Genomic DNA, 22,341 nt, shown 5'->3' with positions numbered 1-22,341 from the left:
ATCAGCAATGGGGCCTGGGGGACCTAGCAAGCATGCCCCCTAAACCCATGCATTTACTTTTCGGAATGCCTAAAGTCAGAAAATGCAGAAAATATCTGAAGGCAGCCCTGTTTAGCGAAGTTTTTAATGTTTGATGTTTTATCACATCATCATCATCATCATTATTATTATTATTATTATTATTATTATTATTATTATTATTATTTATTATGTTGGGAGCCGCCCAGAGTAGCTGGGGAAATCCAGCCAGACGGGCAGGGTATAATATTATTATTATTATTATTATTATTATTATTATTATTATTATTATTATTATGTTTACTGATAGCCTTGAAAAACCCCTTTAACCAAACAAGACTGTTGCCATCCATCTTTCTCTGCAATCTTCTTACCATGTCCTTGTTTGGCTTAGGATATTGGCTTTTCACAGCAGATCCGCCAGAGTAGTCATGTGCTCATGAAATGTCAGGAACATTTTGAAACACTGTCAAATATAATAATTATGCTTTTGGGATTCTGGATCCCCGTACGACACGTATCCCTGGTCATTGACTGGCCAGCTGCGGTCCGGATTGTATCTAGCAGGATAGGCTGGGCACGTGCGAGGGACATGGCTGAATATAGCATTCCCGTTGTCACGGGCTTCCAGGGGTAGAAAGAGACGCAGTTGGCTAAGAAGATGTCCTGGCCAGAAATTATTTGGGTCAGTCTTGGGATTCAGGTGGGCAAACATCTTCCTTAGCTCACTGAAAACAAAATCCAAGGAAATAAATACTGTTAGCGTGAAACACAAACCAACACACAACCACAATATGCAGGCTTCGTGACATGGAGACTTCATGAAAACATGGTTCGTCGTTCTTGCAAGCACAAGATGAAAATACCCAGGTCTACACAAAATGGAAAGGAGGCCTAGCTTTGGAGTAGGGTAGCGTTATAAACTCAGATATATAAGCTAGGCGCTGAATGACTCCTTCCACCAAGGTTACGGTCACCAAAATTGAATGTCTAGTTGCCATTTTGGGGCAAGATGGCTCTAAAGTCTTATTTCTCAAATGGTGGACTGGCTGCGATTGATTCTCATTTAAACATCTGGCTCATTCAGATGACAACCTTGAGCTAGGTTAAGAGCTTTGAGAACTTAAGGAAGAAAAGTCACTTGATCCAGGGACAGTTTGCATATATATACATATGCGTGCACATGTGTGTGTGTGTGCGCGCGCACACACACACACGCCCTTTCCAACCTCTTTTTCTTAATGGTCACTGCTCCTGCTCTGGCTGCACAGAAAAAGCACTTTGGTTCCTGAAATTCATTATGATTGTGCAGATCAAATATGACTGTTAGAATTCTACAGGACGTAGTTTTAGTGTGTGAAAACAATCTAGATCCAAGGATCCCCAGATGATGGAGATGTCAGGCACCATCGTGACACATCTGCACTAGACATTTAAAGCACTATGACACCACTTTAAGAGTCATGCTTCCCCCTACAGAATCCTGGGGACTGCGGTTTGTGAAGGGTGCTGAGTTGTTAGGATACCCCATTCCTCTCACACAGCTACAATTCTCAGAGTGGTTGAACCATCAACTCCAATCTGCAGGTGACTCTGGAAACTGTTGTTCTGTGAAGGGAACAACTCTTAGCACCCTTAGCGACCACAGTTCTCAGGAGTCTTTGACTGTTTAGACCACATTACTTTAAAAGCATGGTGTGGACACAGCCTTAAATAAAGATGGGATGGGGAGTTTGAGGGAAATGCACACAAGCAGGGAGAGAATAAAAGAATGAAGCAGACTTAAAGAATATTATCGTTAAACCTGGGAATGGGAAGACACCAAAGCAAAGTGGGAAAAAGGCGAGGGGAGGGAAGGAAGAGGCCAACCAAACCTTTAAATCAAAAGCCTGCCTGAGGAAATTCCTTCAGGTACGAGACTATAAATTGTTTTTAAAACTCTTCTAAAAGAAAAGAAACATTGTGTGCCATACCTTTCCACGTATTGTTCCACAAGTATGCCCATTGATTCAGCTAAGGCGAAGTTATAAGCAGTGAAAAAATTATCTGGAGGAAGCACTCTTTTTGAGTGAGGCCTGCAAAAAGAAATGCAGCGTGAGCTTAGAGGTGGTCAAGCTGGAAAGGAGAAATCTGACAGGATAGAGGAGCCCCAGACCCAACACCTATTTCTACCCAAACAATATATCTGAAATATTTCAGCCTGATTTCAGATCTAATACCCGGAAGCAAGCGTAGCCTAACTTCTATGTAACACACGTGGAAATATTACGCACTCATTCACACCAACTGAAGCAGGCTCACTGAATGCAGTGGCTGAGTTCAAAGAGAAGGCAGTAGCAACCGGTTCTGCCAGCACTGATCACCTGACAAGCCCCTGACTTATTCTGCACACTCGCCCCGCGAACACTCTTGCCCGTGTTTGCACTGGTGGTGGGAAGAAGCACCTCGGCCTCCAGAATAGAGGGAGCAGCCAGCAGGCTGGATTTGGTTGATGCAAAACAGGAGTGGGGAGCTTTCTTTCAGCCCAAGGACTGGAAGGCAAACTGGGCCTCCTTCCATCAAGCACCTGACGCCATCACCTGAGGCCACTTGCCTGTGCCGACCAGCAAAGCCCCTCTTGGTCAGTTTGCAGGTGTGTTTTGGATTCAAACCATGCCTGCACGTGGATATATTTCCTCTGCAGACAGGCAAAGCTGCTCAGCGGAGGAAAAAACATCAGTTTGCGAAGCAGTGGAACCACAAACCGAACCTGCGAACAGGCAACTGCAGAGGGGCCTGCTGTCCGTGTGCCCCGCTCACCAAGGAATGTCCAGCCTGTGGGTCTGCTTAGGCACAGCGGGAGACCTCATTTGGCTCACAAGACTATTTTCCAAACTATGCCTGCTTGTCCCACATCAAATGTCCTACGTGACATCAGGTGCGAGGGCAGGTAAGGGGGCAGCCGCAGAGCAGCAACCGGATACTTACAGTGCTCTGTGTCCTCAGCAGCACAAGAATGCCTTCCATCAGCTTCGGCTGGTGGCCCAGCTGCGCTCTTATTTAGACAGGGACAGCCTATCTACTGTTGTCTGTGCTCTGGTAGCTTCTAGGTTAGATTACTGCAGCGTGTTACACGTAGGGCTGCCTCCAAAGACGGTTAGGAAACTTCAGCTAGTGCAGATTTCAGCAGCCAGGTTGCTCACCAGGGCAAGATGGTTTGAAAATATTACACCGATACTGGCCAGACTGCCAATTAGTTTCTGGGCCCCATTAAAGTGCAGGTTTTGATCTATAAAGCCCTAAATGGCTCAGGACCACAATACCTCAGGGACTGCCTCTCCCCATATAAACCGACCTGGACTCTGCGATCATCACCTGAGGCCCTTCTTCATGGGCTTCCTCTGTGTGAGGTCTGGAGGGAGGCAACACGAGAACAGGCCTTCTTTGCAGTGGCTCCCCATTTGTGGAATGCTCTCCCTAGGGAGATTTGTCAGGTGCCTTGTTCATACACCTTTAGGTGCCAGGCAAAAACGTTCCTCTTTAATCAGGCCTTCGGCTGATGGACATCTAATTGTTGGTTTCTGCTTTCTTCTCTGTGCAGCGAAGTGCTTGTCACGAGACAGGTTGTTTACATTCCACAGAGTCTGTACTGTTGGAGGTTTTCCCACGGGAACGGGAGACTGGATATGACGTACACTGGTTTCCTGTTTTTCACTGTTCTTTGCAGTTTCAGTTTGTGATTCTCTCCGTGCCTTAGAGGAGAGATGACGCTTTCTCTGCTCCGGCAGAGGGAAAATGTTTTTCTGTAACTTACCAGTTTTGAACTGTAAATAAAGTAGTATAGAGCATGTTGGCTCATACTTTTCATCATTCCGCTGTGCACTGGACACTGCTTATCAACAACATTTGGTTTCGGGCCCAGAAAAATGCAGTGTTTTGAGATTGGTCTTCGGAAGTCGGGCTCCTGGCAAAGGAATAAAGGAGCAAAGAGGATCGGAACAGCGGCAGAGGCACGGATCGCAAGGTATCTGCTCTGCGCGTCAAAATGATTGATGAAGGTATGTGCTACTGCTCCGGGCAGCCTGCCAGCTTCTAATTAATGGCTTTATGGCTGGACTTTGAACTTTTATAGCCGGTTTTGCCGCGGCACAGGCAAATGGCTCAAAGGGACGCTATGCTGGGGGAAAACGAAAGTAAAGTGCTGTTGTTTCAAAGCAGCTGCAAATGTGACGCAGCAAAAATTAAAGGGCAACATTGAGAAAGCACTTGGGGACTATCACTTTTGAGCTTGCTTTTGGAATGCAGTTTGAAACAGCTGCAGATAAGCAACGCAGCATACAGAAAGGCGCAGGCTCAAAGGCAGAGGCTGTTTTGAAATTGCCTTTGGATTGAAGCAGCTGTACACAGAAGCAGCATGTATACAGCAGCTTGATTTAAAGCAGCATAGATGATGCAGGAGGCAAATGCCAGAGTCATGATGGCTAGCTGCAGAAGGCTGGATGAGGCAAGTGGGGAATTTCATACCACTGATCAGCCAAATGCTCAACTCACAGTAGCCTGTAATACTGCCATGATTCAGAATGGAGCGGATCGGCGGGGTGATAGCTGCATGGGAAATGGGGAGACTTCACAGACGTCATCCCATAGTGCAGTGGAACCACCAGATGGCGCCAAAGCTTTGAAGGCAGTGAAATGCTACTCGTGTGGACGTCTAGGCCAGTGTTTCCCAAACGTTTTTGGGCAACGGCACACCTGTTTACTGAAAAAAAATCTCGCGGCACACCACCATTAAAGCCCCGCCCCGTGACGTCAGCGCGCAGCGTCACGCCGGGAGGGACGCACAAAAGTGAAAGTTTTTTCCCTCCCCCTTGCTGGGGAACCTCCAAGCTTTGGGGGTGGGAGGAGGCAGCAGAGCGAGGGACTGAGGGACGGCGGCAACTGAGGCGGCGGCGGCTGAGGCAGAGCTGGGAAGGGGGTTTCCAGGGGACACGGCAGCTCCTCGAAAGGCTTCTCTCAGCTGCGCTCAATCCGCCTCGGAGACGATTTCCCCTCCGGTCCCATGCGTTCGTTTGGGGCATCGCTCCGGCTGCTCCCTCTCCCGCCGCGCAGGAGCGATGCCTCTCTCTGGCTCTCCCTCCGCGCAGGCTGAGGGAGGGAGGGAGGGGCGCGTGTGACCCGTCTCTGCTGGGAGACCAAACCCAGCGAGGCAGAGTCGCGCGGAGGCGCCCAGGCAGCGCTGCCGGCTGCGAGGAGGAGCGCCAGGCAGCAGCAGGAGGCGCGGCCTCTACTCGCCGCCGCCGCCCCGCCTCTCGCCGCCCGACTCGCCCGCCTCCCTCCAGGCATCTCGCGGCACACGAGGCAACGTCTCACGGCACACTCGTGTGCCGCGGAACACCGGTTGGGAAACACTGGTCTAGGCCATATGAAGAGGGAATGCAAATATCCCAGGGCCAAGACAGAGCAGCGCAGCGGAAGCTCATCGCGTGGAAAAGGCCAGAGCAAAGGCAAAGGTCCGGTGTCCAGGACAACGCAGCACATGGCAATGGTCTCACGCTACGCTCCAAAGGTTACAAAGGTTGCAGAGGTTGCAGAGGTCCAGAAGACGTCTAGATCTTTCTTCGTTGTTGATTCAGCTGCAACGCATCACATGTGCAACGATAAGCGACTGTTCGTGTCTTTTACACCGCAGGAAGGTGCAATTCACCAGGCGGATGACCACACAATCCCCAGTAAAGGCTACGGAACTGTTGTTCTTCACAGTTTGGACTTATCGATACAGGACGTGCTTTATGTGCCAGACGCGAAACATAATCTGCTTAGCGTTGGACAGCTGATGGAGCGGAAAATAGACGTTTCCTTTAAGAACAATAGATGCATCATCACCAAGAAAAATGATTATCAATTGTATGCTGAATTTGTTGATCGTTTGTTTCTTTTGTATTATGATGATGTTGTGCAGGATGACACTTGTTGCATTGCAGGTTCTAACAAAAGTTTGCATGCAGAATGTATTCACGATTTTCACAGGAAATTTGGACATTTGCATTTTGAGGCAGTATCTAAAATGCCTGCCTTGGTTGAAGGTATGACTATTAAACCCTGCAGGTACCACATGAAGTGCAAGGCATGCGCAGCAAACAAGGTAAAAATGGCTGCGAAAGGTAAGGTGTCTAGTAGGCAAGCTACAGAACCATACCAGGTTGTTCATGCTGATTTGGTTGGACCACTAGCGCCCTCTTTGGGTGGAAATAGGTACTTCATGGTTCTTCTTGATGCATTTTCCAGGTATATTTATGTGTACAATCTCAAGCAGAAATCAGAGGCTTTTCCTAGGTTCAAGGAATTCTGTGCTTGGTTGGGTAATGTGCGTGGTAAGAAGATAAGGATTCTTTTCTCTGACCGGGGGGGAGAATTCACTTCTCAGCAGTTTGAAGCTTTTCTGGCTGAGAAAGGAATTCAACACGATTTGTCTAGTCCTCGCTCGCCATGGCAGAATGGACTTGCGGAACGAGCAAATCAGACATTGCTTCAAGGGTTAAAAACCTTGCTGCATGATGCAAATCTTCCAGAGAGTTATTGGGCCGAAGCTCTCTCATGTTTCACTTACAGTTATAATCGCAGGTTATCTTCAGCGATTGGTTGTACCCCCTATGAGAAGATGTTTGGCAAGAAGCCATACATCAAACACATGAAAATTTTTGGTTCTGACATGTGGGTTCACTCACCACAAAACTCCAAATTAGACAAGCGTGGATTGCATGGTATCTTTCTAGGTTATCAGAAAGGGTCTTACAGAATAATGATGACTGACTCTAAGGAAATTAAGCTCACAAGAAGTGTTGAGTACAATGCCAAGTGGGGGGAGAATGTGGGAATTTTCCAATGTTATCCTGATGACAGTGATGAGACTGAGGATAGTCAAAAGCAACCACAACAACCCACACCCACTGATGAAGGTTCTGATTCTGAGTCTGAAACTGAATCAGATGATTCAGAGGATTTCAAGAGTGCGAAAGCCTCTATGCGACCCTCTGAAAGCTCTGATCAGGAATTGGAGGAACCATTGTTCACAATAGGTCACTTTTCTCCTAAGAAGGAAGAGGAGAGTGTTGAAGACCTAAGGCTAATTCGTAGGTCACAGAGAGCCACAAAAGGCAGACCTCCAAAGAGATTTGCTGATGAGTTTGCTAAGATAGCAGTAACAGCTGTTAAAAGCTCCAAGAAGGTTTTTGAACCTTCAAGTTTCCAAGAAATCCAGGATTTGGATTCAAAGGAAGCTGAGCCATGGTTAAATGCCATGAAGGCTGAGCTTGATTCCTTGGAAAGGAACAAAACATGGGAGCTTGTTCCAGTAGTTCCAGGAATGAAACTGCTTGGAAGCAAATGGGTCTTCAAAGCCAAGACTGATCAAAATGGCAAGATGGTCAGACACAAAGCCAGATTGGTAGCCAGAGGATTTGCTCAGGTACCAGGTGAAGACTATCACGAGACCTACTCACCCACAGTGAGGTATGAGAGCATTAGGCTTATGCTCAAGCTAGCTGCAGAGGAGAATCTACACATTAGTCACCATGATGTCAATACAGCTTTTCTGTACGGATCTCTAAATGAATCACTTTATATGCTTCCACCTGATGGCGTACAGGTAAAACAGGGATTTGTTTGTGCTCTGAAAAAATCCCTTTATGGTCTCAAACAAAGTGCACGGTGTTGGCACACAAAACTCACTGAAGTATTGTTTTCTCTAGGTTTTAAGCAAGGGAAAGCTGATCCATGTGTATTTGTCAAAGAGGAGGGGCAAGAGAAACTGTATTGTTTGTTTTATGTTGATGATCTTTTATTCTTTTGGAAAGATGTCACAATGTACAATAACGCCCTAGCTCAACTGAAAGAGCACTTTGACATGAAAGATCTTGGTGAGGTAAACAACTACCTATCTCTGGAAATAGAGAGAGATCAAGATGGTAACATTCTAGTACACCAGTCACGGAAAATTGCTGATGTGTTAAGCAAACTAAACCTGATGGACGCTAACCCTGTGGACACACCGATGATAACAGGTTATCAGGTAGATGACACTGAAGAAGCATTTTCTGACACTACACTGTACAGAAGTGTGCTAGGCAAGCTAAACTTCATTGCCAGATGTTCAAGACCTGACATTGCTGTAAGCTGTAATTTGCTAAGCAGACAAGTCAACAATCCTACTGTTAAGGATTGGAAAGCTCTGAAACGCATAGCGCGGTATTTGAAAGGCACTATGCATTACAGACTGAGATTTAACAATCAGAAGTCTGGTGGTCTTGAGATATTTGCAGATGCAAGTTTTGGAAGTGACACTACAGACAGGAAAAGTACGTCTGGAGTTTGCTATAAGTACAATCAGGGTCTATTTGATTGGTCATGCAAGAAGCAAACAACAGTTAGCTTAAGTACTTGTGAAGCTGAACTGAATGCACTGTCTTATTCACTTAAAGATTGTGAATGGTTGTTACAATTGTGCAAAGACATGAAAATTCCTGTCAAATGTCCAATCCAGGTTTACCAGGACAACAAAGCATGTTTGGCATTGCTAAATTCTGAAGGTTGTAAGCAAAGCACGAAGCACTTGCAATTGAAGGTGCAACATGCTAGGGAACGTATTCAGAAGGGACTCGTAACGGTGTCCTATATGCCAGGTAATGAAATTCCTGCTGATGTATTGTCCAAGATTGTATCAAGGGATCAACACTGTACCTATGTGCAGAAGTTGGGTTTGTACTGATATTGTACGAACACGCTGCCCAGAGATGTTCACAGAAAGGGGGAGGATGTTGGTTTCTGCTTTCTTCTCTGTGCAGCGAAGTGCTTGTCACGAGACAGGTTGTTTACATTCCACAGAGTCTGTACTGTTGGAGGTTTTCCCACGGGAACGGGAGACTGGATATGACGTACACTGGTTTCCTGTTTTTCACTGTTCTTTGCAGTTTCAGTTTGTGATTCTCTCCGTGCCTTAGAGGAGAGATGACGCTTTCTCTGCTCCGGCAGAGGGAAAATGTTTTTCTGTAACTTACCAGTTTTGAACTGTAAATAAAGTAGTATAGAGCATGTTGGCTCATACTTTTCATCATTCCGCTGTGCACTGGACACTGCTTATCAACAACACTAATACCCTTCCAAATGTGTTGTGCAAGTGGGATTATTGGGTTGTGTTTGTTTTTATTAATATATTGTGTTTTTTACATTGTAATTTTATGTTGTGAACCACCTTGAGATGTGTGATAATAAGGTGGTATGCAAATTTAATAAACAAAAAAGAGGCAGCCTGTATGGGAGAGGTTTTTTAAAAATAATAATAATAATTATATACTGGTCTCAGAATAAAATCAAAATATGAAACCACAAAATAAAAACCCAATGACCCCACCTCTACTTTAATGTGAGGTAAACATTTGTCCCCTGTGGTTTAGAGATAGAGGCCCCAGAAGTGGCTTTTCGCCATCACTAAGACAAGACACCAATCAGCTTTTGCAGAGTGACCAGGTCAACTTCAATAGGAATGGTCAGTGAAAGAATAAGGCTGCAATCCTCACCACACTTACCTGGGGGTATACCACCTTGCTTCTGAGTAGACGTGGGTAGGATTGCAGCCTGAGTGGGCCAAACTCAATGGCACAGCTCTATATCACAAGCACCGATAAAAATCTAGGATAACACCCAGCAGACTGAACACATACTTCATTAGTTTCCAAAACTCTCTGTATGACTTCCAGCGAGTGTTAAGGGTCTTGTCTGTTTTTTGGACCTCTGGTTTCTTAACCTCTGCCTTCTTCTTTCTAGGGGAGAAGGAAAAACAATTTGTTTAGAGACACCAAGAGGGGAATAGAGGGAGAAGACAAGAAAACACTCAGAACGGCGTTTGTCCGCAAGCCTCCTAATATTTTTGCAGCAGCAAAAACGCTGTTGTTCAAATGTTGCTGAGGAAATGATTTTAAGCCAGTGACCCAGTATGGGAGCCCATAAGCAGCCCATAATGGCTGTGCTCTGAAGGAGGGGCATGGATGTGGCACAGAAATCCTAAGACCTTCCAGTCCAGTGTTCTGGACTTTGCATCCTATAGTGCCTTTGCTTTTGCCAGGTTGAGGCACTCACTTTAAGCCTCAGTGCTGTTCAAGCCTCAGGAACATTTCCCACAGTTCTTGTGGCCGCATTAAGGTATGGTACTTCAGTCAAAACCAGGCACCCTAACCTTATGCAGCTAACAGCCTATATTCCATGTGAAAGTTGCCCAGAACACCCGTGGACAATTAAGCCAGGGAGCTGTGGACTGAAAGTGCCCAATCAATTCAAAATGCCCAGTTGACTGGCTTTGGTTGTAGCAAGGAAATTCCAGCATGAGAATTTGCAAAGACTTCTCTGCTGCTTGTACAGGAACTGTAATAGGATATTATCTTCAAACCAAACCAAACCAAACCTATTTGTATATCGTCTTGATTTTTTTAAAAACCCCAAAACCAAACAAACCCTTTTTTGTCTCCCGAAGTGCTTATGGGTTGTGCTGATGGCAATCTTGGTTGGTATCCAGATTGGTCATAATAACCTCCAGGTTGTCTCATCTTGCGGAAATGGTTCCCCTCTCTTACAATTCTGTCCGGTGGGTAGAGCAAAGCTGATGGTAGAGAAAACGAAAATTTTAGAAGAAAGAACAAACTGTGGCATTACAGTCAACCCACATACAGCAAAATTTCTACCTTAGCTATACAGTGGTGCCTCGCAAGACGAAATTAATTCGTTCCGCAAGTTTTTTCTTCTTGCGAGTTTTTCGTCTTGCGAAGCACGGTTTCCCATAGGAATGCATTAAAAATCAATTAATGCGCTCCTATGGAGACCGCTTGCCAGGCTGGCGGTGCGGAGAAGGGCTTTTCTCCCCACCTCAAGCCTTCAGCACAGGTACGGGAACAGAGGGGAAGGCGCACAGCGCTTCTCCTCTGTTCCCGGGGCTTGCGGTGGGAGGAGGGTTCTTCCTCCCCACCGCCAACATTCAGAACAGCATTCTGAATGTTGGCGGTGGGAAGGAAAACCCTCCTCCCACCGCAAGTCTTCAGGACAGCCATCCGAAGGCTGGAGCGGGGAGAAGGTCTCTCCGCCCCACCACCAGCCTTTGGAGCAGCTTTTCGAAGGCTGGCGGGGGGAGGAGGTCTCTCCGCCCCACCGCCAGCCTTCGGAGGAGGTCCGAGGACAGTAGGGAAGACGCGCTGCACTTCCCCGCTGTCCCGGAGATTTCCCTATGGGCTTTCGTCTTGCGAAGGAAGCCCATAGGGAAATTTGTTTTGCGAAGCGCCTCCAAAACGGAAAACCCTTTCGTCTAGCGGGTTTTCCGTCTTGCGAGGCGTTCGTCTTGCGGGGCACCACTGTACAGTGGTACCTCGGGTTAAGTACTTAATTCGTTCCAGAGGTCCGTACTTAACCTGAAACTGTTCTTAACCTGAAGCATCACTTTAGCTAAAGGGGCCTCCTGCTGCCGCCACGCTGCCACAAGATTTCTGTTCTCATCCTGAAGCAAAGTTTCAGGAAATAGTACCTGAGGTACTATTTCTGGGTTAGCGGAGTCTGTAACCTGAAGCGTATGTAACCCGAGGTACCACTGTACAAATAATCTTGGGTAGGTTCAAGCAGCTTGTGGATTTCCCCATGACTCACTTGAGTGGTGGACCTCTAGAGCTTGCCTGAAAGAGCCCAACCTGAGCTGGTGCATCTGAGTTAATTGGGTGTTGCTGTCGTAACTCTGCACCAGCCAATCTCCCTCCCCGCTTTCCCTAGCTTATGGAACTTGGATGGGCATTGCCCGTGCTCTAAAGCCTACCTTCACAAGGGCTAGAAATGTAGCCAAGTTGGTGTGCTTGTGGAGCACTTGTAAGGAATCGCAGGATACCGACAGGCTGTGTGTTAAGTTCCACAGCGCAACCCTACACATCTTTACTCGGAAATAAGTCCGCTAGAACATAACTCCCCAAGCAAGTGGGTTTAGGGTTGTAACCTGAGTCGACCCACCACGCACCAGACCTGAACAACTATGTAACAGTGTTATTCTGCCTAGGTATTTTTGGGGGGACAGGGATTAGCAGGCGACTTTGACCCTGAGCCAGTGTAAACACCACCCTGCTTTGATGATATATACAGCATTCCCTCCAGTCCCCTTGTTTCACCATACCCCTTTTCAGCATCTTCTCGGTAAGCGGGACGCCGTATTTTTCACACAGCTTGAGACACTGAGTGTAGACCAGGTAGCAAGCCAGGCGGTGTTGGTCCACCAGCTCTCCCATTTCACCCTGGATGGTGCTCGGAAAGCAGTGGCCGTCCACAACCGCGTCTCCGGATTTCACAAGCTTACACTGTTCTGCATATTCTAAGGGGTTGGTCTTTCTCTGCAACGAAAAGACATTGCCTCTTTTGTTACAAAACATCTGAACGCTGCTGTGTTGTGCAAAACATCGTAGCGTGCCGAGGAGGATTTTCTACCTGAGAATTAAAGGACCTACTAATATAGGGCTTGTGGGGAAGTGTGGTCCTCCAGGTATTGTTGGGACAGCAACTCCTCTCAATTCTAATCAACAGGACTGATGGCCGGGGATGATGGGGATTCTTGGTTCAAACGCAGGTTTCCCATTCCTGACCTAATGTATATTCCTTTCTAACCCTGAGGAAAGACTGCTGCCCTACACACTGTCAGGGTGCGAAGCCTGTGGCCCAGCCAGTGTTGCTGCACTCCAACTCCCATCAGCCCCAGCCAGCATGGCCAACAGTCAAGGATGATGGGAGTTGGAGTCCAACGATGACAACAACAACTGAAGGGATACGAGTTCCCACCCCTGATCTGTGAAAAGGTACCTGAAAATAGTCTGAGAAGCTCCCCCCACCAAAAAACCCCTCCCTTCCTCCTGCAGCCTTTTAGTGACCCCAAAATCTCCTCTGAGGAAAGGGGGAATCAGGACAGAATATGGAAAGAGAAATTGCTGAAAGGAGTGTCCAGTTAGCAGGGGGAGAATTTCCACTGGATTTGACTCACTGCTGTGAATGGAGTAAGTCCTTTAACTTGCAAAACCCAAGGTTTGGAGCCAACTCAACAGAGTAAGACAGCGTTTGAGGGGTAAGTCGACGTGTCTTTTTACAGCATCGAAGGTGCAAAGAGTTCTGCCGCAGAAACACAGTACCTTAGTCCGTCGTCTCATTTCCTTGTATCTTTTCCCAGCTTCCTCCATCTGATTAAAAGATAGATGCATGCGGTCTACTTCTGTGTTGATGGGGGGAACTTCAAGCCGGCATATCTTTGCTTCACCAGAATGTTTGGAGAATGTACTTCTCCTACAAGACTTCTGTGGTGCAGAAGGTGGGAGCTCTTCTGTTTCTTTCAGAAGGGGAGAAAGGGGGAAACATTAGAAACCTGTCAGAATTTCTCACAAACCAGAAATCTGTGCCATGACCACCAGCAAGCACCTGTCACCTGACAGTTTAATGCCTTTTCATGCTAGATCATGCTGGCTCATTCTCTTTCTTCATGGGAGGATGTCATGAGATATTTTTCCTCACAGGGGTTTTCAAAGTGAACAGTAGTCATTCTTGTCATGAAATTCTACTCAATATTGAACCAGAGCAGAACTCCAACGTTTAGTTAGTAGAGTAAAAACTTATGCAGTTTCCCCCCAAAATAGACCAGAGGCAATTAATATTGAATCCAGCAGAGTTTTACTGCTACTGAAGGCAAATGAGCATAATGGTCACAAATCCAATACATTCAGGATTGGCACAGTCCATAAGAAATCCAGTTGCAGCAGACTGCACTAAAAACTTACAATAACTTATAATAAGTCTAAACCTTAACACTAAGCATACTATGTACAGAAGACCACACCAGAAGGAAAAGAGATAGAAAGAGAGAGTGAGACCTAGGCTCCTTCTGGCCCTACATTTATAGTCAGCATGACCTTGACTGAAAGAGAAAGAGAACCAGTTTAAACCAGCTGTACTCAGCTTCTCAGAAGGAATAAACCAAACATCAGTAACCTTCTGCCTGTTTCTTTCACACAGAGAAGCTTCCAGAACCCTCTTGAATTAATTAGAATAGGAAAGATCTCTACACATCAGATCAATACTTTCTGCACTCAGAAATGCAAACTGACAATTCTGGCCTGTTGTATTAAAAGAAAGTAATTCCCTTGCAATACTTATTCGAGAGTAATCACCTCAAATCCAGTAGGGCTTACATCTGCACAGCACTGGGAATTCTAATCTGAGCTACAGACTCATAGAACTGTGGAACTGGAAGGGACCCAAAAGGTCCTCAAGTCCAAAGCAGGTAGCTATGGTGAAAACCAAAACAAAGCAGCCCTTGTTTCTGATATAATTCAGAACGCTTTTGCCTCTGGCTCCACCTCTACTGGCCTGCAGCCCCTAACAGATTACACACACACCACTGAAGGAAATACAGCTCTTGACATAAAAAGCCTGTCCATTTGACTCTGAATTGCATTTGTTGGGGTTTCCTTGGAGTAGGCACAGCAAAGGGGAACTTTTCCCTGCACCTTTATCCCTGGCCAGCAGGGGTTGAAGGACTGCGGCGGCAGCTGTGCTGCTCCATCAGTCTCCTTCGCTTCTGACCAGGGGCTAGGATGGCAGCCTTACAACATACTGGACAGCAGAGGAGCAAAAGCATGGACTGAAAACTGAGGGTGGCCTTTCCCCCACCCCCTCTGGCAGTGGTTGCAGGTTGGCCCAGTCATGCCACTCAATTATTTTATGTGAAGATTGACTCCGTAAGACCAATGCTGCTGGAGGTGAAAAGTACTACTAGGGTTATTCAGATATGACTCAAACCTGCCTTTCAAATATGTAGGCCAAACATGCCTTTCTTTCCCATCTGTAATCAGCTTGGGTTATCATGGCTCTTAGAAACTCTTGGAGGTGCAGGATAAATTGCTACAGCCAGGGCTTGTAGTATCAGGATACACACTGGAGTGCCAACTTATGTTTTTTTGTACAAGGAATTCCTATGATAACCTTTATTACAACCATCAGCAACTGAAGCTGAAAACTTCATCCCTGTTAGCGATGTCAAGACAACAGAACCACGTCCCAACACTTTTGCTTGTTTGTTTACCTGGCTTTGATTCTTTAGGCTGCCTCCATTGCTCTCTTAAGTTCTCTGCCCATATTCTCTGACACTCAACCAGGTCGTCATTGTTTATATAATTCACTTTCTTTGACATCATGAGGTAGGTGATCACGTCTTCCAGGTCAGTTGTACTGAGAGGAATGTTGGTCTGCAAACAAGTATAAAATCAAAACTGCAATCATCAGGTCCAATCATAGTAAGATTGAAAATGTGTGACCACCAAACTGAAGAGAGAAACAGTCACTCCTTATTGCAATAATCTGCCTTATCTTTGTACGTTCTTCACAAAATATGCATGTTTGAAATGCATCATATCCTAAAAATACACATTATGTATGCATTTTAACCTAATATGTGCTTATCTTTAATGTATAGTTTTTGTGCTGAGAACCATATTAGCAAAGTGCAAAAATGGAAGGGGTGATTTTATTTCAATCTGTATATTCTCCCAGGAAGCAGAATTCAGAACCCGTTATATTCAGATACTGACCCATTTAAATCCTTGAGCATTCGTACTGTGTGTGCCCGTTAGCAGCAAGTGAAATGATGTAGGCCAATAGTTGGTGTGCAAGAGGATGCCTGTGCCCTGATTTGGCTAGAAGCATAAGCATATAGAAGCTGCACACACATCCTTCAACGTAAGAGGAGCAAGTGTGCAAAAATGGGTTGAATATGTGATTCCCATGGCTGAGAAGCAACTACTGAAAATCCCCACCCAGGAGCATCTACCCAATCTCTCTGTCTAAACAGGGAAATGGCTTATAAATAGTCTTTGCCACTTACCTCTTGGATTATTTTAATGAAGTCGGCTCTGCTGAACCTCATCGTCTTGGTCCTGTCTGATTTCTTAAAGAGGTCCACCAGCTTGAGTTTCTGCTTGTGCAGAAGGTTTTGCAGCGTCATGAGGGACTTGGGGTGAGGAGCGTTGACACGAGGGATGACAATCTTGTGTGGTGGCTTCGGTCTCAGATTCTGAAAGACATTGGGCGGCGGGGGGGGGGGGGAGAGGATAGAAAAGAACGTGTTAAACTTTCTTCCTGTGAAGAAAAAACATTCTCATTGGTCATAGGAACACGAAAGAACCAGCCAATCAGTCATCACAATGAACACAGCATTATGAAGCCATGTAGCCAATCAGAGCTGGCGATGTGTTGATGGTGACGGCAAGAAAAACAATTCCCATTGACCTCACTCTGACTAGAGGGAACAGTTAAGTGTCCCTTTTGATCAGGTGAGTGAGCTAAACTCGCTGTCATGCTGCAAATTTTCTTACCGGCCAGGATTGCAAAACAACCCTGTTGCCCTGATCCAAATGCAGTTTGTGGAGTTGCAGGTGATGAGTTGAGGCAGAATGTGCAGGCAACTCCCAATTAACATGGGGTTTGTTGCAAGACACTGCACATTTAAGTGAAATCGAGTATATTTGGAGAACCGCCATTGAAAAAGTCTGTAAACACCCCATTCGGCCACCGCACCACCCTTTTTCTGATGCTTCCGGGTCACTTCCGGGTTTGGCGCAATGAATGCATGGTCATACACATACTGGATGCACCTAAAACAGTCGCTGCCTGTATATATAGATTCACATCCCATTGAAGAGGATACACTGTAAATAAACCGTGTCTACTTTTGGATGTGCTTCCAGATACACATGTCCATGCATATTGCATTACCTTAACAAAATGCCTATTGGCTGCAAATCCCCGTCCCCATCTTGCCCTAATCAGGATCTATGCTTGATGGGATTGTGGCAGGAGAGGGTTACGGTTAGCTGCTTGGCAACAGAGACACGCTCCCTCTTCCCCCCAATATCCTTCCTGGTGGCAAAGGTTTTTAACCTTTCGTGTGTGTGTGTGTGTGTGCGCGCGCGTGCGTATGTGCGTGTGACCTTGTTGTTATATTGCATAATTTCATTCGTTACATTGTTCTATTTTTGTTAATGGATATTGTAAAAGAGTAATAGCTGAGATGGGGGAACAAAAACCTCCATTTGGGCTCTTCACTACCTTAAATCAGTCAGTCAGTCAAATTTATCCGTTCTGCTGAGCTGCTAAGGCACAGGCAGAAACCTTATCAGTAGAGTATTTATCCCAACCCATCAACAAATTACGTATTTCTCCCATTATTCGAAATTGAAACTCCCTGGAGAATTCTATCCCTATGAGTTCGCACATAGGGAGCAAAACTGCCTTAAATCTCAAACAGCTGAGTCGCTGTGGCTCTCTGTGGCACTATGAATTTGCAAGTTCCTAATAAGTTCCAACAATGTCACACAGGCAACCCCTCATTTACCTGTGAAACCGCAAACCCACTGAAAAAGCCTGCAAACACCCGGCACCGCCCTTTTAGTGACGTCTTTATGACGTTTCTGGGTTACTTCCAGGTTTGGCGCTGTGTGTGTGACAGCACATATATTGGTCACACCTAAAACAGGAGGGACGCGGGTGGCGCTGTGGTTTAAACCACTGAGCCTAGGGCTTGCCGATCAGAAGGTCGGCGGTTCGAATCCCCGCAATGGGGTGAGCTCCCGTTGCTCAGTCCCTGCTCCTGCCAACCTAGCAGTTCAAAAGCACGTCAAAGTGCAAGTAGATAAATAGGTACCTCTCTGGTGGGAAGGTAAACGGCCTTTCCGTGCACTGCTCTGGTTCGCCAGAAGCGGCTTAGTCATGCTTGTCAAATGACCTAGAAGCTATACGCCGGCTCCCTCGGCCAATAAAGCGAGGTGAGCACCGCAACCCCAGAGTTGGTCACGACTGGACCTAATGGTCAGGGGTCCCTTTACCTTTACCTTAAAACAGGAGAGCGGATCTGGCAGTCAGAGCCAACCCCCTGGGCTAACTGTAAGTAAGAAGGCAGGCAGGTGGGGGCTAGTTAAGGGCAGGCAGAGATGGGGGGGCCCCCTGCCACACTAGCCCCTAAAGGACCAGCCTCCACCGCTTACCTCAAGGGTGTCATCTTCCCACAACTTGGCTTGCACCTTAGTCTTCAATGCTTCCTTGTCTTCTTGTATCTTCCTCAGCACATTTTGTTCCTGCTCACTGACGGGCTCTTTCCCCATCAGCCACTGCTCCAGGTCCACACAGTTCAGCAGATTCTGCAGTTGTATTCTTCCCTGGATCCAAGCTTCCAGCTCTTGCAGGTCTGCCTCCTCTTTCGTAGAGGTTTTATCTTCAACCTCTGGAGGTTTTCCTGAGCCCACAGGTTTCTGCTCCGGAGCGGGAAGTTCAGGCGGGTGAGGCCTGGGCCCGCGAACCACCATTTCACTCATCAGAGGGGCGATGAGAATGCGACGTCGAGATCTGGGGGGCCCGAATCTGCTTGCTTTCACTTTGAGGAAAAAATGTGGATAAGCCTCTCTGATCTTGAATTGTTTAAAGCAGTGATCCAAAACCCAATCCAGGTTGTCGGCAGGGGAGTCTTCGAGCAATGCTGCATTTGACAGAGCTTCGCCTTCGCTGAAAAGAGAACAAAGGGATGAGGAAGTTAAATTTACCCCAATAAAACAAAACCTTGATTTATAGCCCCCCCCCCCAAAGCTAAGTCTCTTTCCATTAGACCTCCACCAGGAATGGAAAATTCTGCTGTTTCTGCACTGTGTTTGATCTGACCAGTCAATCAATCACAGTTACTCAAGGGCACAATTACAGGTGCTCTCTGAGACACACCATAGAAGTGGCTCATGAAGAAACAGAAAAAAATAATAATGAAGAATCAGAAGGGGCTGGAGTGTCTCTATCGCTGGGCAGTTTTTTCTTTTACACATACTAGATAAACTGTTTGGAGTACAACAAAATGTGCTTGTTTGTTTTTTTAAAAAAATATTGCATGTAACCCATGTTCAGATTAATATGTGTGTGTGGCGTTGGGGGACGGGACTTCTTACTTTATGTGATGGCCTCACCCGCTATTGTTTTTAGAAAGGGATGGGGAGGGGGACAGTAATTTGACAAAAACTACAGGGGGCTGGAGCTTGCAGATTACCTAAAGGGCTCTCATACCTAATTGCCACCCCCCCACTAGCTGGGCACCACATTTCATTACTTCAATGTGCAATTTGCATGCACGGTAATATAGAATAATAAATTCGCGGGGAAGGGAAGCATTTATTCATGGCATAGGAACTACATGTGTTACTTGTTTCACCCAATGAGCAGATTGTTGAGAAGACAAGCCAGAACAGGTGTCTTCAAAGTCGGACAATCCAGCTTGGGTTGCTTGCTGGGTGATTGTGGCCCTGTGTATCAGCTATCACTGTCTGGGAAACATCAGTGTACAGAAAGAATGCCTCTTTCAGTTGCTCACTCAGTGCTATTGTATCATAGCAGGAAGCAACTTAAAAGCCAAATCCCACACTATGCTCATGAGAAAGAAAGAACTACGAGGTAAATTGTACCAGATAGTTAAGATTGCCAGTTTTAAAGGTTTTTACATATCTGCACACCCTTCTTGCTTTCTTTTTTAAATGTATTTTTATTAAAGATTTTCTTGGTTTACAAAAGTATGTGCAATCTCTCTCTTTTTCCAAGTAACATTTTTTACAGATCAGTTTCATTTGTTGAGACATTAGGAAGAAAAGGGGGAAACAGGTGGGAGGAAAGGTGAGTGGGGGTGAGGTCAGGTGGCGATGTTTCTATTAATATTTTTGTGTCAGCGTCGCTTGTGCAGGTTCTCTGCTATTCACTTGTGTTCCTTTGATGGTGAGAGAGGTTGGGGTTGGCCTAGGCACACCGTTCTTTCTTAAGGAAAAACAAACCTTTACAAGATTAAAATTATTCTACCCCTATTTCTTTACAAGCAAAGAACCACCTCTTGGGGGGGGGGGTTCTTGTCTTTTATATGCTGTAAGAAATGTTTATGTTTTATATGAATGTTTTCCTGTTCTGTTTTACAATACAGTACATTTATGTATGAGTTTTTCTATGTAACCCGCTCAGATACCTTTTAGTTGACAACTTTTGGCCCATCTTGAGGGCACCACGTTGGCCATCTCCAATAAACAATAACAGTTCCTTAAATGCTGCACGATTGAATTCACGCCCCCTCAAAACCCTACTGAACTAGTTGTTTATAATGTTAACTATGGGAAACGGGCTCCGTAAGTCCTCATGCTGCAGTCTACAAACCTCTTGGGCGAAGAAACGACACTTAGCCGAGGTTGCGACGAAGTGCTAAATTGCCGCGATCTACTCCGAGCGCCTGATGTTCCCGATGACCAGCTCGTCTGATCCATTTTGGTCAACATTTCGGTGTAGGATCGGACGCCTCCTAACGAAAAAAATCGTCCGGTGGGTTTTTCAGAAGAAGCTCAGAAAAGCCTTCTCATCTCAGATCGGCAGAGGGGAAAGAAGAAGCCGAGGACGAACCCCCTTCTTTCTCTTCTGTAGCCCTCAAGCGGCCCTGGGAGCAAAAGGGCAAGGTCCGCGTTGTTCTTTCTTACGCATCTGCGTTAGAGCACAAGGCAAAAGTTGCATTTTGGCGGGTGCCAAGGCAACGGCCGCGGACGGAGGCAGCTGATTGGCCGGGAGACGCCGGCCCGAACGTTGTGTCGGCAACCCTGGGAAGCAGCTCGCGCCAATGCCGCGTGGCGATGAATGGCTCGGCGTGGCTCTTGCGCCTGTACAAGGGATTCTCGAGACGGAGGCCGTGAAAGCGGGAAGGAGACTGGACGTGGCGCAGGCTTTTGGTTTGCTCGCAGCCTGATCCTATCCAAAACCCCACTGAAGTCAACGGGGAGCGCGCGTGGCTCTCAAGGCGGAGCACAAGTTAACACTTAAATCGGTTTCTCTGCTTCCCCGTCTATGCAGTTGGCCGAGCAAACAGAGTAAGCATCCCGGAGCGACTTTTTAATACTAGGTTGCCATATTTCAAACAGTGGAAATCCGGAGCTTTTGGGGGGCAAAGTTGTTGAGCTATTTTTTTATGGAAAATCGGCATGGGCTGCCGTACATCCGAAGTTTCCCGGATACCCAATCCATTTCCACCGGAATGCCGCTAGAGACAGCAGTATTCCGTATATATTATATATAACCGGCAAATTCCAGACGTATGACAACCCTATTTCCATAGGAGCCAGCTCCTAGGGCCTGAGGGGTCTTCGCCCCCCTAAAGTATTTGAGGGGGCCCACCCACCTCCAGTTGATGGGCATTGCCATTCAAATAGTGTGCTGTGCCTGCCATGTCATGTGATCCAATTTTGTGGGGCAGGCCTCCCCCCCCCATATTTTATTCAAGTTTGCACCTGTCTATTTCACGATTCATCCTGTAGCTCCTAAATTCTAAAGCACGAACACTCTGCCCATCATGAACTTGTTTGGTTATATAATAAATCACAAACAATCTCATTGTTGGCACAGTCCCGCTAAATGTTTCTTTGGTAACATTCAGGAATATTTCGTATGTTTGGTACCAATGAAAACCTTGTATTCCACTATGAAATATATTTTATGGCACTCATTCTTTTCTATTTTATTTTTCCTCTTTTTATTATTGCTTTCAAGTACAGATAGGGTGAACCCACAGAATCAGCAAGTGGCAACAATCAGCCATTTTGAACTATATTTTCTATTAAGGCCACTTACTTTTATTTAAGGAAAGGGCTGGTGCTGTGATGTTTTCACTCTTAACAAACACTGCTCTTTGCAGTTTTCTTTGCCATGTTCATTTGCTGCAGAAAATGTGCCCAAGAGTCTTGCAGCTTCTTAAGGATTAATTTATTATGTTATACCCCTTCATGGCATGGAACCTTCACAAATGCAGTGAGCTATGGCCCATGGTAGCTTATGCAAGAGTAAATTAGTCTTTGTGGACCAAGATTCTTTGTGATTTTTCCTTGAATGATGCTTGATTATCACTTAGCAAAAATGGCCCCACCATAAATGAAAGGCAGGCAAATAAAAATAAGTGAGATTCAATGTTGTACCATCAAACATAACTTCTTTCCCCTCCTTGGCCCCATGGTCTTCTGTGCTCCTCCAGGAGCATATTTTGGGGAGCAAGAAAGCCTATGAGCAAAATGAAGCCCTGTTTGTGAGAACAGAAGTCCATTTCCCAAGTAGTTTGCAATCCACACCTAAGCACAGATGAGCAAATGTGGATTCCTGGAGCAAATATGGCAAGTACTGCATTCCTCTCCCAGTCTTGCTGCCACCACTGCCCAGCAGTAAGCTATGGTTTGCCTTGGTATTATGCCCAAACCT

At 46.1% G+C, this 22,341-nt stretch overlaps 1 protein-coding gene across 2 annotated transcripts; it reads right to left on the bottom strand.

Moving 5' to 3' along the window:
* Positions 1 to 471: 471 nt before the first annotated feature.
* Positions 472 to 20,573, bottom strand: EFCAB12 (EF-hand calcium binding domain 12). Of its 2 annotated transcripts, none has more exons than XM_081902116.1 (10): positions 20,269 to 20,573; positions 18,087 to 18,600; positions 15,929 to 16,117; positions 15,131 to 15,293; positions 13,188 to 13,375; positions 12,188 to 12,401; positions 10,501 to 10,645; positions 9,714 to 9,812; positions 1,992 to 2,093; positions 472 to 746 (listed from the first exon to the last, which is right to left on the bottom strand). In XM_081902116.1, the coding sequence occupies exons 1-10, from the start codon at positions 20,385 to 20,387 to the stop codon at positions 488 to 490; spliced, it is 1,992 nt and encodes a 663-aa protein (XP_081758242.1). In that variant the 5' UTR covers positions 20,388 to 20,573; the 3' UTR covers positions 472 to 487. The 2 variants fall into 2 exon arrangements, with proteins under 2 accessions (XP_081758242.1, XP_081758241.1); XM_081902115.1 differs by having other exon boundaries at positions 13,188 to 13,381; positions 20,269 to 20,572.
* Positions 20,574 to 22,341: the final 1,768 nt, after the last annotated feature.

The sequence above is a fragment of the Podarcis melisellensis genome, assembly GCF_964234715.1.
Source record: "Podarcis melisellensis genome assembly, chromosome: 2".
NCBI lineage: Eukaryota > Metazoa > Chordata > Lepidosauria > Squamata > Lacertidae > Podarcis > Podarcis melisellensis.
This window is presented reverse-complemented; position numbering and strand designations above follow the sequence as displayed.

Bases quoted from the DNA above. Each gene is read 5' to 3' on its own strand.
- EFCAB12 (XM_081902115.1), bottom strand. From the start codon at position 20,387: ATGTTGACCAAAATGGATCAGACGAGCTGGTCATCGGGAACATCAGGC. The intron at 16,118-18,086 runs GTAAGCGGTGGA...AATGTCTTTCAG, and splicing joins GGGAAGATGACACCCTTGAG to AATCTGAGACCGAAGCCACC. The intron at 9,813-10,500 runs GTTTGTTTGGTT...CTTCTCCCCTAG, and splicing joins ACTTCGGGAGACAAAAAAGG to AAAGAAGAAGGCAGAGGTTA.